The sequence below is a fragment of the Ursus americanus genome, chromosome 18 (assembly GCF_024610735.1).
Source record: "Ursus americanus isolate L20-20 chromosome 18, mUrsAme1.1.p, whole genome shotgun sequence".
In the NCBI taxonomy this organism is placed as follows: domain Eukaryota; kingdom Metazoa; phylum Chordata; class Mammalia; order Carnivora; family Ursidae; genus Ursus; species Ursus americanus.
The window spans coordinates 26005014-26023858 of record NC_142144.1 but is presented as its reverse complement, the minus strand read 5'-3'; the positions used below and the strand labels follow the sequence as shown (position 1 = coordinate 26023858).

The 18845-nt window shown below is 43.7% G+C and overlaps 2 protein-coding genes across 3 annotated transcripts in view; both read left to right on the top strand.

Annotated features, from left to right (window-relative positions):
- The window catches only part of FKTN (fukutin), a 73927-nt gene extending 70576 nt beyond the window's left edge, over positions 1–3351 (top strand). Inside the window, exon 11 of the mRNA XM_087869498.1 lies at positions 3273–3351. The gene's annotated coding sequence lies outside the window, so the exon portion shown is untranslated. The remainder of the gene's footprint in view (positions 1–3272) is intronic.
- TAL2 (TAL bHLH transcription factor 2) lies at positions 3279–18524 on the top strand. 2 transcript variants are annotated; one of them, XM_087869501.1, is made up of 2 exons: positions 3279–3372; positions 15182–18524. In XM_087869501.1, the coding sequence occupies exons 1-2, from the start codon at positions 3311–3313 to the stop codon at positions 15531–15533; spliced, it is 414 nt and encodes a 137-aa protein (XP_087725627.1). In that variant the 5' UTR covers positions 3279–3310; the 3' UTR covers positions 15534–18524. The 2 variants fall into 2 exon arrangements, with proteins under 2 accessions (XP_087725627.1, XP_045636340.1); XM_045780384.2 differs by lacking the exon at positions 3279–3372 and adding an exon at positions 9483–9925.
- The last annotated feature ends 321 nt before the right edge of the window (positions 18525–18845 follow it).

Below are 18845 nucleotides of genomic sequence, written 5' to 3'. Positions count from 1 at the left end.
CCTTTGCTTTTAGAAAGCTGTCCTCTCCTCATATCATGCCAATTATAGTTTACTCAGAGCCATCTTTCCCCCATATTCTAGTGGAAGACCAGAGACTGTCTATAGCAGTGCTGTCCAGACAGAGCATCCTGTGATGCTGGAAATGATCTCTGCCTGCGCTGTCCAATACAGCAGCCACTAGCCACACTTGACCATCGAGCACTTGAAATGTGGCAAATGTAACCAAGGAACTGAATGTTTAATTTTAATTAAATAGCATCATGTAGCTAGCATAGGGGGTAATGTACATCTAGAGAGTTTGATGGGACCAGCAAGTGCTTTACTGTTGTACAAATTTGGACTCAAATCCAGGGGTGCCACTTCCTAGTTTTGTGATCTTCAACTAGCTATTTAACTTCTGAGTTCCAATTTTTTTATCTAATGGCTAAGATTAATATCTACCTATAAGGGTTATTATAAGAAATACAGGAAATCTACAGCATCTGGTACACTGTTTAGTACATAGGAGATGTTTAACAAATGATAGCTATTGGCAATATTATCCTTACTTGCTTTTATTTCTAGTTTTGGAATAAATACCATGAACTTATATTTTCTTTATAAACCCAAGTAATAATTTTTCTGTAAGATTAGATACTTAAAAGTTCTCCTGGGTAAAGGGCCCTGTCCTGAGGTCTGGTGATAAGAAATGACCCTGGCCTCAACGGCACACGTGCATGCTCTGTCTTTTGGGAAGACAGGACATGGGATTAAAACAACACTTAACAGAATTGATTCTCAAAGATCAAGCTTAGATAAGGAGACCAAAAGTCCCAGACCTGAGCACCCAAGTCTAGAAAAATCTCCAGGAAGGAGGGCAAGTGGGCAAGGAGCAGATTGGGGGCAAGGGACTGAATATCCTGCTACGAAGTTTAGAGGATAAGAGAAAGTGTAGAAAGGTTACTTGAATAAAAACATGATATCTTTAATGAACACTCCTGGCTAGATTACTGCTCAAAGGTACTGTGTTGAGGGCTGAAGTTCATTTGTTGACTCCGCAAATAATCGAAACACCCCCAAGTCCAAAGTGGGGATTTGGGAGAATTTAGGCTAAGACTGATCCCAGAAACCCTCTTCTCCATTTTCCCTCTTCTCCATTTCCACCCAGCCAGATTCTGTTGCCTGGGTCAGAGAGCTGAGGCCGGGACTATTCACTGATGAGGTCTGGGCCAGCCTTAATGTCTGTTTGGATCCTAAGGGTGTCGAGTGTAGGAGAAGAGGAGCCAAGCACAGGTTGTATCCTGTTAAAAAACAGTCTGCTTCAGCTACAGTGTGAGTTTCAGAATTGTGTCTGAAACTCTAGCTGGTAATCGACTTATTTCAGGCAACTTGAAAAGAGCTCCACCAGCTAGAAAAGATGGATGTGCTCTTGGGTAGCACAGAAGTGTCTGTATTATGAAAAGCAGACTGTAGCAAGAAATCAAGGTTTCCTCTGTAGGTTTTTTATTGGTTACATTTAAAATAACATCCTCTAATTGTCCTAAGAAGCCCCCAGTGGAGCGTCCTGAAAACACCTGCTGAATTTGAGGAATAAGGGGGTGCCTGCCTCATCCCCTCAGTGGATGTGTTTGGTTTGGGATTTGTCAGTCTGGAGAGCTGAGGGCTCTGGGCGGCTCAGGCCTGGCAGATTTCCCCCACCTGCCTAAAATATAGCCCAGGGGGCGGAGGCCCCTTCCCAGCCCCATCCTGTGCCTCCACTCTCCAGCCCCTGGAGCTGTGGCCTTTATTTCAAGGCTGGTCCCCAGGGGGCTGAATGGAGAATGAGGACAGCTGATAAGCCTGACATTATTGACTTTATGGAGAGTATTCAATGAATTTACTTTCTGCAAGAAGGCTGCACTCTTATCTGCTACCCACAGACCATCCAAATCCCCATCTAGGGGACCCATTTGATGAGTCATGTCTCTTAGACAAAGACCAGAGAATATAAAGAGGAGAAGGGGAGTCACACACCTCCTCTTTCTTTTCTCCAGTACCTGGTTCTGCTCACCCCCACCCCTCTTGCTTTCCCACTGCCCTTGGGGTTATTGGCTAGAAGTAGCACTCTCTGCTCCAGGGCTACAGAGTGAAGGCCAAACCAGCCTGGTCTTGAGAGTTCAGCAGCTGGGCACACCCAGGGCTGTGCGTCCCTCTTGTTGTAACTATGGGAAGAAAAGCCCACTCACTTGAGGCACTTATGTGCCCCGCTTTCTGTTGCAATGGTCAACATTTGCTCTGGACAGTCCTCAACACCAGGTGTCCTGAGGGAAATACATGTGTCTGTGTGTGTGTGTCTGGGTGTTACCAAGGGGTGCTGGGTCTCGGGAGCTGGAGAGTGGCAATTAATTGTAAGAGAGAGCCTGATGCTCCAGAGAAGCTTTTCTTTCCCCTCTTTTATATCAAGCTCTGGGATCTGTTTGCTTCAAATACTTGAAGGAAATAAATTCTGCTTAGCAGCACAGGACCCAAAGCAACTGGAAGGAGAAAAGTGGGAGCCAGGATGGCTGGGTTGGGCAAATGAAAGGATATTAGAGGCATGTGTTCAGACTCTCCATTTAGCTTTTGGATAGAGTTTTTCTGGCAATAAAAATGAAAACACAACTGCTGATGGAGCAACTATGATTTTTATTAGATGCCTGTTCTCACCGTTTTTAAGCATTGACTCCAAATCATTCACTGAATCTTCACAATAAATCATGAAGCTGAGGTTTCCAATTCACAGCTGAGAAAATTGCGACTGGGAGAGTAGTGTGGGAGCAAGGATTCAAACACCAGTCCATCTGCCTTTGCAGCCATGGCAAAGGCCTGCTCTTAGCTGTTACCCACTTGGCATTGCTTGGTACTTTATCCCACTTTGTTCATAGCACATCCGTGAGTGTTTGTTATTCCCATGTTATAGAAAACAGCCTCAGAGGGGTAAAATATGTTTGTTTGTTTGTTTGTTTGTTTGTTTGTTTTTGTTTTTGGCAATTCCATCAGCTTTTTGTTTCTTAAATAAGTAGCCAGTTTAACTGGGAAGGCAACGAAGCAGCATGGGCCTGTAAAGCAATTAATAAATTCATCTACTTGCAATCAGAACCGGAAACCTTAGCATCGTACTTAACCCAGGCAAGGCGCAGGATTAGACAGCAGACAGAGAAACAGAGGAAATAAGAAAAGGCATCAAGAAGAGAGTGTTACAACAGTGCAGGAAATCTTTGCAAATCTGATTGTAGATGGATCACTCACCCTTCCCCTCTTCTTTATTCAAACAGGGCCTTACATCTGGATCCAGGGGAGGATCATCCCTGAGATGCAATGTTGGCGTCTTCCAAAATGCAGGATGTCTGGTGGCAGGCTCTGGCTATCCTCCAAGTAAGGATAACTTTGTTTACAGAGTGATATTGTTTCTCTTCCTTTGTCATCTAAAGTCACTGTCTGCTGCAGGGGAAAAACCCAATGGACAGCAGGTTTGTTTCCTTCTAAATCAACACCATTTTTTCCTTGATTGTTTCTATCTGTATGTCCAGAGCCATGAGACCAGTGTACATCAGAGACTCTGGTTTGCAGATTCTAGCATCTTTCCTTCCCTGTCATGACTAGGGAATGACCTCAGGGAAGTCCAAAAATGATGATAGAGCAGCCAAATCTCTCTTTCCTTATGAGAGAAAACCAAAGCTCTCACTCAGCCAGCACCCTCCCCAGCGCTCCAGTAGAAACGTGGGCCATGTCAGCTTATTTCTCCTTCCAGATGCCCTGGTTTCCTACATCACCTGCTCTCCTCTGCAGCTGCTTGTTTTATTACTTTTTTATTTGCAGGAGGTTAGAGAAGGGGAGGCAGGAAGAGCTTCAGAGGAGCTGAGCTAATCACTAAGTGGCTCTATGGGTCCTGTGAATGGAGTGACATTAATGTCCATGAGAATTTACAGCCTCTGCTGGCTCTGGAAAGATGTTTGTCTAAGGACCACTAGTAAAACAGTCAGCTGCATGTGAAATCTTGCTTCTTCGGGCATACTTTTTAGTATTTCACTTGTTTGGGAACAATATTTTGTTTTGTTGAGGATGATAACTTGTTATGTCATTTTATAATCAAAATATATAATTTCTCATATTAAATGGAAAAATTGGATGTAATGCCTTGCATGACACCTGGTACCCAGTGCTAAATAATGGGATAGAGAATTTGGCACCTAAGCCCCAACTGGTGCTTGATATCACCCCCTAGGTCAAGCAGCATCCGCTCTCCTGTCACAGCCTGCTAGCTAGTCTCCTCACATCTTTTCTCGCCGCCCTGTGTACAGCAGCCAGAATGTTCTTCTCTTCTCTTTAAAAAAAACAATCACCAAAACCCCTCCCATGGACTTGAAAGCATTCGTTTCATAGAAACAAGCTATGTGTCTTGGGACAGAAAGTGGGGCAAGCTGGAAGCAGCTGTTTGGAGAAATGAGTCAGCGCTGTCTTACATTCATTCAACAAATGTCTTATCGTGCAGCTTTTATGTGCAGTGAACACAGTTTGTGGGGTTTTGTGATTAACGAAGCTAAGTCCTTGCCCTCTTGACATTTACAGTGTATAGCAGGCAAGCCAATGAGCAAGTAAACCAGAATGAGATTTGCTTTGAAGAATTCACCATGGTGATGGGGCTCCTTTAAAACACCAGAGTCAAAGGAATTTTAATTTACCAAATAAAGTTTCACAGAAAGATAAAACCTATGACCAAGAGTCACACCCACACACCTACAAATTAACTGTAAAAGAACAAGCACAGTCTTATTTGGAAAATGCGGAGTAGGTTGTCATAGTATAAAATTCATGACAAAAAGCAAGGCAAAGAGGGCCATTTTTATATTGATATGGGGTTTATTCTCTAAATCAATAAAACTTCCATGATCTTCATGCGTCAAATGCATTGTATCTTAAAATACAAAGATCTAAAGCAAGCACTGCTAGAAAAACTGAAAGGAAGGAACAGACATGAAGCAGCAGAGGGAGATTTTCTTACAACTCTGTCAAACAGATTAAAACAGACCAAAACTCCCAGGAAGGATGTGAAGGATTGATTTAATGGATGCATATAAAAACATTTTATTTTTCAAACAGGATATTTACCTCCTTTTCTATTGCTTATGGATCATTTAAAACAGTTGATCATATATTTTACCAAAGAGAAGCTCTCAATAAATATCCCAAAGCAAAATTATGCAGAGCATATCTTTGACTATACCACAATGAAATTAGAAATTAATAGCAAATTGTTGCCAAAAATACAACAATAAAGAAATTTTTAAAATACTTTCAAAAAGAGAAATTAAACAGCAGATGTTAGGAACTAATGACAACGATAGTATAAATGGAAACACAGAACGACCCCCAAGGTATATCAAAAAGAAATTCATAGCCTGAAAATTAATAAAATAAACATTCAATCCAAGAATGGGAGATGGAGAGAGAACAAAATAAACATAAGCAAATGAGAAAGAGCAGATTTAATAAAGATAGAGTAGACATTAATACATTAGAAAATCATAAAAATGCTGGAACACAGAGGTAGTTTTCAAAAAGAACAATAAAATGTATAAGCTTCCGCAGTGCTAATCAAGAAGAGAGAGAACACATAACGTGAGGACTGTGAAAGACAACACAAATACAGATTTTTTTAAATTTTTTTAAAAGATTTTATTTATTTATTTGAGAGAAAGAGCATGAGCAGGAGCAGAGGCAGAAGGAGAAGGTGAAGCAGGCTCCTCACTGAGCAGGGAGCCCAATGATGCAGGGCTCGATCCCAGGACCCTGAGATCGTGACCTGAGCCGAAGGCAGACGCTTAACAGACTGAGCCCTCCAGGTGCCCCCCAGATATATATATATATATATATATATATATATATATATATATATATATATATATATATATAAAATCATCGAATAGATGTATATAACACTTAATGTTTCTGACAATGTCAAAGTTTATATGTCAAAGTACCAAAATTAACACTTGAAGGAAGAAAACCTACCTAAAAGGATTTACTAGTGAATTCTATTAACTATCAAGAACCAGCTAATTTATGTGATGAATAAATTGATGGCTGCATTCACAATAGGTGGATGGAAGAAGGGATGGATGAATGGAGAGATGGATGGATGGATTGGGGCCTGGAAATGCAAAATTGGGGATTGGGAAGGGAGTTAAGAATGAGAGGGGAGGAAGGAGTTTTAAGATTGGATAAATAAGACTGATGCTTGACCTCCAGCCAAAATGACCTTGGCCCACAACCACCTGGGCTGACAGAATTCCCTTCTGAAAACCTAAGGTTTGGTCTCTCCTAAAGCTGACAAATTCTGCACATAGGACTAGAGGTCCAGTATTCACAGGCTAATCCAGACAGATCAATTAAGCCAGTAGAACCAGGCTGTCCTAGCGACCTGCCCTTCCCTTGCCAGGAGCCCGCAGGTGCAGTCTCTCCAGGGGGCAGTGAGAGCCATGAATAGTAAGGGTTTTAGCTCAAGCACACAGAGGCGTTTAGCTGCCCAAACTTAATCCCCCAATAATCGGATTATGTAAATTCCTCCTTCAACCCCTTTCCCCTGGGGGACCCGGACCTAGCCCCTAACCCTGGGCACAGGGAGACTGGGATGGGAGAGGGCCCATCATCTGAAGAATCACTGCTAGTGGCACCGTGCCCCAAAATGTCTCCCCGTTTTCAAAACGACAAAGGTAACAATAATGAGTAGGACAGTTTTGAGAAGAAAACTGATGTTGACCCTGGTCCCCGTGTCCCAGCACAGTGGTGCCCCTTTCTCTGAAGCTTGTGGCCAGCTGTGCACAGATCCCACTTACAGCTTCTTGTCTCATTTTGCATCATTGTGCCTTGTTGCCACAATTCTTTTTTTTTTACAATCACAGAGTATGCCATTAAGCACATATATTCCCTCACAGGTTTTTGGCTAAGATGAAGGATAGTATAGGTCCTTGGTTTAAAATATAACCTGAGGTCTATCAGAATTGTGATATAACAGGGCATGGTAGAAAAGCCTGGGCACTGAGAGGCCACAGTTCCTCTTCCACAGCACACAGAGAAGACAGAAGGGCAGAAAGAGGACACATTGGGGATGTTTGCTGGAAATACCAAGTTGTATTTCTGAAGGCCCCGTTTGTGCACAAGTTGACCAATTAATCCATCTTTTGCATTGCCACCAGAATGAGCCTTGTAACCTATAAATCTAAATATATCACTCCCATCTTCAATCCACACATTCGGCTTCACATGGACTGTCTTCCCCTCTACTCCTACTCATATAATTCCTGCAGTCTTTCCCACCCTTCCACCCAGGTACCCAGGCAACTGAGACCCCTGCCTTTTTAGATGTGCTTTAGATGGCCCTGTACTAGCCCTCCTCCAGTACCCATCTGGGGCCCACTTCCCACATTCTAGATCACATTCTGGGTATCCAGGACCCCTGGATTTAGACCACACTTTAGGTATCTAGGACCCCAGAATTTCTGCTCCAATGGCCCTGAGCCCATTTTCAGAGCCTTCACAGGGCTCTTCCTTAGGTCCATGTGGGCTGGGAATCCACATCATATACACGAGGCCCTTCACAGAGCAGAACAGAGCTGGGCAGTGGGAAAAGAATGGAGACTGGTCAAGACTCTCCATATGTACCTTTGTCCGGGATCCCACAAACGTCAGGGGCAGACCTGCCTAAGGGCCTGGTTTAAATGCCATCCCTCCCACAAGCAATCTCTGAATCTCCAGCTAGAATCTTGTGACTCCCCAGTTCCAAGTTCACACTCTCTGGCACTCAGGACTGTCTTGTATTTAGTCATTTGTGTCATGCCTCTCCCTCCCAAAGGCTGTGAACTCCTTGAAGGCAGATGTAGCATTTTCTTCACATTCTTGTCTCCTGAGACTCTAGCAATTCATGCAACAGCTTTTCTTATTTATAAAAAGAACCATATTTTTTTTTTTTGAGGAGGGGTCAAACAACCCCAAAGTCTCAGTGGCTTACAACAGCAAAGATTTACCTCTCACTCATGTTACATGAGGACTGTGGTTGGTTATGGATTTGTTCTATGGCTTTCAGGCTGAAAGAGCAACCCAAAACATAACTTCTCACGACAGCCCAACTAGGAATTCCTCTTAAAGCTCCCACTCCACCACCACAGAGGGCAGGTCTGCTCATATTCCATTGGCTGATGCAAGTCACATGCCCAAGCCTGGCCGTGGGCGGGGAAGTCCTCTCCCACCCCCTACAGGGAGGCACTGTCAGTCATATGGCAATGGGTGGGGCTATATAATCCTCTCTCAAGGAAGGGAGCCGGTAGTTGTCCTTACAATCCTATCATTGTCCCTATTTTCCAGTTGAGGAGACTGAGGCAGGGAGAAGTTACATAATTGGCCTAGGCTCGCATAAATGGCGTAGACCAGGGATTTCAACCAGGGTAACGCAACTCCAGAGTCCTTTATTCTTACCCACTAAGCTGTAATGCACTGTGAATTTATCATACCAAATCGTATGCTGGGTCCTTCAGAGAATGTGATGTCTAGAAATTCATTACTTATCCATTCGTTAATCAACCAGTGTTTGATGAATGTCTATTCACTGGGGTTGGGAGGAGACAAAATAAATAAGTAAAATATTACTAAATGGGGATGAGCACTAAAGAGAGAATAAAGCAGGGCGGGAGGATGAAGAGTCCTTATATGTGTGGAGGTGCAATTTTAGATGTTCTCAGAGAATCTTCATGAGAAGGTGACATTTGACCAAAGACCTGAAGAATGTCAGCTCCCTGAGGGCAGGGGTTTGTGTCCGTTTTGTTCGAAGTTGTCTCCCTGCCCCTGAACAGGGTGGGCTATAGTAGGTGCACAGTAATAACGGTGGAATGAATGAAAGGAGGGGGAAGTATGTGGATAACTTGGAGGCAGAGTGTTTCAGGCAGAGAGAACAGTGCAAAGGCCCTGAGGCAGGAAGGTGTTTGGTGTGTTCCTGAAACAGCAAAGGTCAGAATGGCTACTACAGTTGACTAAACCACAGGAAGAGAAGGAACAGACAGGTCAGATAAAGTGTATCTTAGGGGCCATTGTGAAGACTTCAAGTTAACTCCGAGTGAAATGGAGAGCCGCCTAAGGGTTTTGAATAGGAAGTGACAGGAATCAGAGCTGGATTTTCATAGGATTCTTCGGAGTGATGCTGGATAGCAGACAGAAAGAGAAAGTATAGAAGCAGAAAGACCAAGTAGAAGGCCACTGAAATAATCAAGCTGTGTGCTGGGCCCCGTAGACCCTGAGATGCATAAATCAGGGTGTCTGCCCAGTGCAGTGACTGCTACACTTCGCTGTGCATCTTCATCCTCTGGAATACTTAGTAAAAATGCAGATTTCGGATCCCACCCCCAGAAAACCTGATCCAGTGGGCCTGGGTCGGGGCCTGGGAAGCGGGGACGCAGGGAGTGGGGAGGGACGGGCGGGAATCCCGGGCGGGAAGGGGCCCCGTGGGTCCCGGAGACAAAGGGCCGTGTCCTATAAAGGCAGCGGCGGAAGCGCGGCGTCCAGGCGAGGGCGCACACGGCCAGCGACGGCGACAACGACGGCGCGGTCCCCGGCTCTTGGCGAGGAGGTGCGTCGACCCTGGGGGGACGCGGGTACCGCCGGGGCCGGGCTCGTGGGCTAGCGGGTCTCCCGCGCAGCCCCGGAGTTCGTGCCTCACCCGCCCGGGAGGACAGAGGTGTGGAGGCGACTTGGTAGCAGCTACCAAGTCGACTCAGTGAGAAGACCTGGGAGGTTCCCGAGGGGTAGGGGTGGTGGCGCGACTCCGGGGGAGCAAAGCGATGCCCTTGTGCGTGTTGGCCTGGCCACTTCACCTTGATACGCGATGCCGAAGACACCCCGCAGCACCTCTGAGGGCCATTTGGGTAGCTTCTGCGTCCAGGTGAGCTACTCCCCCGCACCTGACAGGTGCGAAACTTGAGCGCGAGATGCTTCCTGGACGCCCTATTAAGGCTAGGGGGAGCGACGGTTATAAAAAGGGAAAGGCAAAGGTCGGGAAGTGAAGTGGGCAAGGCTTCAGGCTGGGCGGGGTGGGCGGGGTGTTCAGGTGCGTCAGGCAATAAGGCGCAGGTGGGACAGCAGCTCTCCCAGAGTGCGGGGTGCCCACCTGAAGACTGTTGCTTAAGGTCAATGTATTTATTTAGAACATCAACATGCAGAGTTGTCCAATAAGAAAAGTAATTTGCATAATAGCGTGTGTTCTGATTTTTAAAGGATATAGGTATTCTGTATAAAGGATCTATATCATATTTATGCACAGGAAGCTGGCTACTGCTGGGGAGTAAGATTGAAGAGACAGCCTTTTATTCTTTACTTTATGCCCTTGTGTGCTGCTTCTTTGTTTGTTTGTTTCTTGGATGAGCATGTGTTACTTCTATAATGATTTCAAAAGGCAAAACTATGCCCAGTGTTGAAAGTTAGGCACCTTCCCCTAACCCAACTGTATAAGCCACCTTTATCACTCTCTTTCTGGAGTCTGTTTTCCCTTATTTTCAAGAAAAAGATGAAAGAAGAGACAAATACACATGACCAAATGAGGAGAAGAAATTTAGTCTTATGAACAAAGAGCCATATGAGTCTGAATGCTAGGGACAGGCCCCCACAGGAATGTTAGCCGTGAGCCTGTGCTGTACCCTTTCTTGTTGTCCCAGGCTCTGTGTCCAGAAACCACTGTCACAAAAAAGCAGCAATCCCTAGTGGGGACATTGGTCACTTTCTGTAGGGGCATAATTGTCGTTCTTCTCCCTGGTAACTTGTTACCTTCAGTGGTATAATAGAGGTTTGTGCACACCTATATTCCTATTATATTTACGATCACATTCCTCCTGCCTCGGCATTCCTAACCCCAGGTCTGTGACACCCACCCAACCAGAAGCATGTAACTCGAAATCAAGGGTTCTATATATTTGGATGAGAATAACATTACATCTTTATTTCCAGTAAACTTCATTTGCAAATGTGGGTAATGAAAAGTAGTACTGGTGGTGAAATCACCAACAAAAGTCATAAATACCTTCATCTCACGGCTGTTGCAGATATTTTGATTACACATCACTGTGTAGAAATTATGGTAATAAATAATTTAATATGTTAAAAGCAAAGCACATTATTACTATATTTCATTTTAAAATTATTTTAATAATTATTAATTATAATTGGTGATTTTTATGTGTCTTATGTATTTCAGTTCATGCATTTAAAATAATTATTTTGAGGAGGGAACCAAAGGCTTTTTACTCTATTTCAAATCATTGTTCTGGGATAGAGTCCTTCCCTCGGCTTCCCCAGACCGCCAGAAGAATCCATGGTGCAAAAAGGTTATGTGCCCTGACCCACCAGGAGTCAGTGGTGACAAGGATGCATCAGTACAGAGGCGTGGGACACTGGCTGCGCCACTGACTCCCCGTGTGACCCGGGACAACATGTTTTACCTCTGTTTTGACATTTATCAGATGTTTTCTGATTCTGGTGTATTTTTTAAGCTCTTAAATTATTCTGAAATCAAGCTTAGCAGTAATCAGTCCTTACAACTGGAAAAGCACTAAGTGCAATTTTCCTTTGATTTAATGAGTATGTTAGTAATTTCCCAGTGACCGCTACTTTGAATTTTCCCAGCTTGTTAAAGAACTGATTTCTATTTCCCCCTGTGGAGGAGAGTAACACCCTTGAGGATAAATCAACAAGGCATTATTAAGCTCCTTCTAGGATGGCAGGCTACATTTCTGAAGCCTATCTTTTCCTCTCCTTATTTCCTCTGTCTGCTTCTAACACAATAGGATTGAGCCCTCTTAGAAGAGAACACCAGTTAGTTTATCCTGCTTAATCTTTTTCTTCCAGCTTGAAAAAGACGCCCCCCCCCCCCAAGGGACTAGAGTTGACTTAGTGAGTGAGCTAAACCCTCTTTTGACAAGAGAAGCTTGAAAGTAGGTTTGCTCTCACAGTCCTGGCTGCAAAGCAGCCAGCCTTAGTGTAAGCAAAACTGGATAGTTTTCTTTCTATCTTAAAATCCCTTGATTTAGGTTCAAACTGCCCTATGTTAGTTGTAGTTGGTTACAGTTCTGAGGACACTCAAATTTTTCATTGTAGATGAAACACTAGGTTATTTAGAAATGAGTTAAGCGAGATCAAAGGCAATAGGCAGGGACTGTGGCATTTTAGAGCAGGAAGAGGCCCTTGGGATCACCTAGTCCACCCCCTTCAGTTTGGAAGGATACATGGAATGCCTTGAAGGCCCCTAGAATCCTGGGTTGGGTGCTGCTTCTCTGCTCCTACAGCCTCTGGGCTTCTCTCTCCATTCGCAAGGCATGGTTTCCTCAGGATCCAGCTGCCCAGCACAGTGTCTGACACATATGGTCAGTAAGTGTTGTTATGTAAGCTTGGAGTGCACATGATGGTAATTAGATCATGGGTCCTACTAAGAGTATCTCTGCAGAGACCCAAGTGGCTGATGGAGGGAGCCTGAAGCCAGCCAGTGAGCTTGGGCGGCCATGCCTTCCCCTTACCACTGGGTTCTCAGCACAGCCGTCTGTCTCCAACCCAGACAGAAGCAGGAAAGGCAACAAGAATGGGGATGGGCAAATGTCCTGGAGCCATACAGATGATTGAAAAATGCTATTCTTTGAAGTAATGACCCTTCCCATCTGTATAGGGAAGAGAATCCTTGTATTTATTAAGCACCTATGTAGCAGGCACATAGTGTCTCACTTATGTATTTAAATACTTTACAGAATGTATTATTTAATCCTCACAAGGACTCAGATGATGGCTTTATTTCCATTTTCCAGAGAAGAAATTGAGGCTTAAAGAAATTAACTGATTTTTTCAGAATCATATAACTAAGAAATTGGGAGCTGAGATTTACAGCCAGGTCCTTCCACATTAAGACCCATAAACGTTCTTAGTTTTTGTCTATTATGAAGCAAATAATATATGAATCCTTTCTTGTTACGAAAATGTAAAATATTACCCCACTATATCAAATAAAATGTACCCGTCTCCTTTTTCTATCTTCCCCCATCCCGCCTGTCCTTCCCCAAGGAACCACTATCAACAGTTTGGCCTGAATCCTTCCAGATGGTTTGCTGTGTATCCACACACACATAAAAGACATATAGAGCAGAGCAAACAAAAACACAAAACAAGCTCAGACCTTTCTACTGCACTGTAGCAGCTTCATTAGGGGAAAAAAATGCTAAGTTGGAATGAACATTTACTTTTCCCTGTTTTATTTGTAGAGATAATAATTGTAATTATTTAATATTTATTGACCACTTACTGTGTGCCAAGCACTTTGCTAAAGTGGTTTACGTGGATCATTTTACGTGTCCTTACAAGTAATACCCTGAATCCTCCTTTACTTATGAGGCATTTGGTACACAGAGAGTTGAAGTAGATTGCTCAGGGTCACACCGCTGAGGAGCAGAACCAAAAGCCAAACCAGGGTTCTGGCTCCAAAGTCTGTGTCCTTACTCACCATGCAGATGCTTCCATTGGAGACTGATCCCTGAAGAGTCAGGGCTTGAAGGTAACAGCATGGCTTGTTCTAATTAACTGAGATCGTCATTTGGTTCCTACCGAAGGGCAGAGATACCAGCACACAGTGTGGTGAAATGACTTCCGGAATATGCCAGCAGCCTCTGCCAGTCCCAGCAGCGTCTACAATACTGTCGCTACAACCAACATATGCATATGTACGTAGTGTGAGTTAATGCATGAGAAACAATGGCTGGCTCAAAGCAAAGGTGCTGTTTGCTCTTATGTTCCTTGGTTTATAGTTCACAGAATGCTTTCACATGCAGTATTCCATTTAATCCTTACAACAAACTGTGAGGAAAGGATGGTATAATTACGCCCATTGTATAGCTGAGGAACTGAGGCTCAGGTTGGTGAAGTGACTTAGGCAGCACCTCGCAGCTGGTTGGTGTTTGGTGCCGTGACCAGAACACACACCCTCTGAGGGAGAAGGTGGCTTTTCCCCTAGGCTGGCCTCCTGCTGTACCTGCCTCCAGGATTGCAGGGATCTGGTGAGTCTACTGCTTCCTTATCACAGTTTCCATAGGGATGAGGGGTTCCTATTTCCAGAGTAGAGCAGTGGTTCTCAACGTCTGCCACGCGCTGAGATCACAGAGAGCTTTGTTCACTGATGTATCATCTATGTTCCCATTAATGCATGTTAGTCCAAGCTGCCTGGCAGAAGGGGTCCATGCCTCTAAGAGTTAAAAATGGCAAAGGAAGATTTGGCAGGAGATGGTGATAATCAGCTCTCCTGGGGTTGGAAAGGTCACCTAAGTGCAGGCTTGTGGAGGCCTGCATATCTTCTGTAACATCCATGGCAAATCGCCACCCCCACCTCCCCCTTGTCTTTTCTTCTTGTCGTGCCAAATATCCCCACTTCTGTTTTTCATACAACAGAGTCTCAAGACTCTTCATCACTCTGTTCATCCTCCTGTAAATGTGGTCCAGGTCGGCTATTTTAGGTCTTGCACGGTGAGACCCAACCCTCCAGGTGAGGGCTGCCAGCTAAGAGGGGAGCTGTGCTATCGTCTTCATTCCCCCTGATGAATCTTACTAGTGAAACCTACGATTACAGTTTTTATTTTTTGAGAATCCATATTTAATTCCCTATTGGCTAAATATATATTTTATCTGCACAAGTACTAAATCCTATACCATGCCTGATTCTGAACAATTAGGAAGAGTTGCTGGTAAAAGAAGTAGTGGAGATACTGGAATAAAAAAAGCTTGCAACGGGCACTTGGAAATAGCTAGGGAGGAAAAGGCTGAAGGGTATTGTTCTTACCCTGTCCTTTCTTCTCTTATCAAAAGGAAGACTCAGGGGCGCCTGGGTGGCTCAGTCAGTTAAGCGTCTGCCTTTGGCTCAGATCATGATCCCAGGGTCCTGGGATTGAGCCCTGCATTGGGCTCCCTACTCAGCAGGGAGTCTGCTTCTCCCTCTGACCCTCCCCCTTCTTGTGCTCACGCTCTCTCTCTCAAATAAATAAATAAAATCTTGTAAAAGAGAAAAATGAAGACTCAAAAAAACCTAAAAACGAGGACATGGAGTTTCCTAAAACCTGCATCTCAAATTCATGGCAGGACATGCGCTACCCACCATCTCTTACAAGGTATTGGCCCTTAGGGCCCTTTCTCTTTCCTGTCTCAGGAGCTCAAACATGACCAGGAAGATCTTCACAAATACCAGGGAGCGGTGGAGGCAGCAGAACGTCAACAGTGCCTTTGCCAAGCTGAGGAAGCTCATCCCCACTCACCCTCCAGACAAAAAGCTGAGTAAAAATGAGACGCTTCGCCTGGCAATGAGGTACATCAACTTCTTGGTCAAGGTCTTGGGGGAGCAAACCCTGCAGCAAACAGGAGTGGCTTCTCAGGGAAACATTCTGGGACTCTTCCCCCAAGGATCCCACCTGCCGGACAGGACTCTACTCGGTGACTACCAGGTTCCTTCACTTGACCCAAGCCACAGCATTGCATAGTGGGGCTCTGGCTGTCATCACCCAGGGAGCACTTGCTCAGAAGCTACTGGCTGTCAGCAGCCTTTTGCATGTTCCAATGTCAACGGGATGAATAATTTGTGAGTCATGCATTTAAGCTTCACAGGAGGGGGCTCAGGGACAGCTGCAGGGAGCCAGCCAGGGGCCATGAGGAAGATGGCTTTGGAGTCCGCCACCCCGGAGCTTCAGGCAGCCTGCCTCTGTTTTATGTATCCAGGATCTGCATAAGATGTTGTTTGGGGGGGGGGGGAAGCATAGATTAAAAACAGGTTTGGAAATCACTGTTTTACTCAGTATGATTTCAATGACAAGGAAGGAGTTTTCCCATAACAGATCTCAGATGGATGAGTAGAAAATGCTTCCCTCAGAACATACTTTACAGTTTGTTTTGATAAATGAGGTATATGTGATCGGGGGTGAACAAAATAAGGTTGATAAATGTGAAGAGAGCCCTTACAGAAACCAACCTGGAGACTTGTGGAAACTTGAGGGAAAAAGACCCTCCTGACACGTGAGGATTACAGGAACACAGCAGATACATGTGGAAGAGCTCTGCATCTTTTATCCCTGTGGAAATATGAAGTGTTACCTGCATTGAGCCATTTATATCTATGTTATCTCTAAAGCCAAATGGTGGATTATATCTGTGAGAGGAAAAGACTTGATAATTTAAGAATTAGAGTTCATAGTTTTCTTATGAAAGACAGGTAGCTAAAATAGGTTATTTAACCCCTAGTTGCACATGTCAGGCATTAACACTTTTAATTCAGCCTGAGTTCCTGCTGATTTAAGACCTGTAAAATTCAAATATAATTATGAAAATCCAAACATTACCATTTAACGACTCATTTAACAGAGAGCTTAGTTTAAACAAAAGATCTAGAGTAGACAATAGGAATGTAATACCAGACTTTAATGAATTAATGAATTTGTAATTTGTCTTCCTCGCTATGGAGCATTAGCTCAATCTTAGCTGGGAGGGGTGGTACCCACTAGTCAATGAAACAGTGTGATCTGGCGGAACTACTCATAACCACGTTCCCCCCTGATGATTGGATTCAAAGATGGATTCAAGGATGAATCCCATAGCTGAGCCCAGAATACAAATAATGTTATTTGATTGTCTCTGGGACATTTTATTTCCCTAAGTTCTTGACAGTACATTAGTTTTAAAACCCTCGGAACCACAGGTAGGAAATTGATGGATTTGCAATTACAGGTTTCCAGTGTATACACAATAGAGGAATTTAAATTTCCTGTTACTCTAGAAATAAGATGTTGATTTATGGGAGGTTGAAATGAGCCTCTTTGGTTTGGTGATCAGAAAAAAACTTGGTAGGTGCGCCTGGGTGGCACAGCAGTTAAGCGTCTGCCTTCGGCTCAGGGCGTGATCCCGGCGTTATGGGATCGAGCCCCACATCAGGCTCCTCTGCTATGAGCCTGCTTCTTCCTCTCCCACTCCCCCTGCTTGTGTTCCCTCTCTGGCTGGCTGTCTCTATCTCTGTCAAATAAATAAATAAAATCTTTAAAAAAAAAAAAAGAAAAGAAAAAAGCTGGATGAGGCTCCCCTAAAATCTCATTCCCCTCCAAATAACAAGGTTGTAATGTCATTAACACCTACACAGCATTCACGCTCATAGCCCAATGCATTTATCCGAAGCAATATGTTCTTCTTCAAGGTCCTTTCTTTAAACTGCATTCTCTACACTTCCCTATGGACCCAGAATAGTCCAGGGAAACACATATGCACAGAGACTGAGGGACTTCCTCCAAATGTGCATTTCTTGCTCATGAGGTTATGTGGACTTAAATTTGTCCCCAAACTACCAGCCGATAGTATATATCAAAGATTTGATGACAGTTGTCAATTGAACAACATTACTTACTCTCTCATCTGGCATTAAATCAAAATGACACTTTGACAGTGTTTTTATATTAGCTTCCTATTAACATGTTGCTGAGGAGGGCACAGAGGACCTCTTTGCCTGAATGCAGGATTTTACTGCTCTTCTCAGAATGAGTGCCCTTTTCTGCAGTTGGGGCCATGTCTGTTGAGTACAGAGGGCCCTTCCACTGAAGTGAACGAGAGTGCTCCTGAGAAGTCATGAGGAGATTGAGTTATCATTAAACTATAGGAGAGGCATAATGATTTAAAGGAACCCTGCAAGAAATTCCATTGATAAGCGAATAAACATTTAAAAATATTATTTGATGTAATTTACGTCTTAAATTATTTTGCAAGCTTAGATTTTGGTATGTCAAGTTGTGTGGGGCTAGAGTGACTGTCAAAAGGAATTGTAGGTACACATGGATCAAAACCTTTGGCAAGTTACCTATGAGACTGGAAGCTAATTCAAAAATTACTCTGTGGTCTTCCTTGGTAGTAGTAGTAAGTATAGTAGTAAGAATTTTCCACTAAAACACATTGGAGTTCACTGATGGTACATCTCTTTAGGGATTATTTGAACCCAACAGAAAAGTTTAGATGGAATATATCATCTATGCTACTCTTGTTATTTGAAAAAAAAATGTTTGATCTGCTATGGACACCACTAGAAACTTCCAGAAACCAGGTATAAACAGGCCATTGATTTATATAGATCATGAGATTGGCAGAGGAGAAAATAGGTCAAATGATATGAAGTGACTTTCCAGAATGGACAATTCCTGGAAACCCAGGACACGGTGCCTGATTTCCTGACCCTGTGGCCAACATTTCTTCAGCCCTGTTCAGCCTCCAAGTTTTTTAGGATTGAAAACGGATAAGCACCTTATTGTTATGCTCATCTCTTTTCAACAGCATTCAGTAATCTTCATATGCCTTTTTATTGAAATTGATTTCTTGTGCTTTATAGAATGTGATTAGATGTATTAACCAAAGATTCTTTTGTTGATATGTTTTGTGAGTTTTTAACCATTGAATTTGCTATTTAACTATTAATTTATTGCAAATAAATTATTTAAGAAAAGAAATTATTCTTAAAAAAAAAGAATTTCACAAATTTACTAAGCTTTTCCACCCGTTCTCTCTATCCTCACAGTCACTGTTCTGGCTTTGACCCCTCCCCTACCATTGTCCTTAGTCTAGGAAAAAATCTAGCATCCCCTGGTTAGTCTTTCTCTCCTCTCTCTTTCTCTCTCTCTACCTCTGGCTCTCTCTTCATTTCACCTTACACACAGCTTGCTCACCGTCCTTCTCAAACCACAGCTGGGGGCAGATCACTCCCTAGCTATTAAACATTCAGTGTCTTAACCACCAGACTGAGACAAATGCCTTACTCCAGGCACTCTGCA

Coding starts and splice junctions, on each gene's coding strand:
- TAL2 (XM_045780384.2), top strand. CDS start 9,825: ATGCCCTTGTGCGTGTTGGCCTGGCCACTTCACCTTGATACGCGATGC. Junction 9,926..15,181: donor TGGGTAGCTTCTGCGTCCAG/GTGAGCTACTCC, acceptor ATTGGCCCTTAG/GGCCCTTTCTCTTTCCTGTC.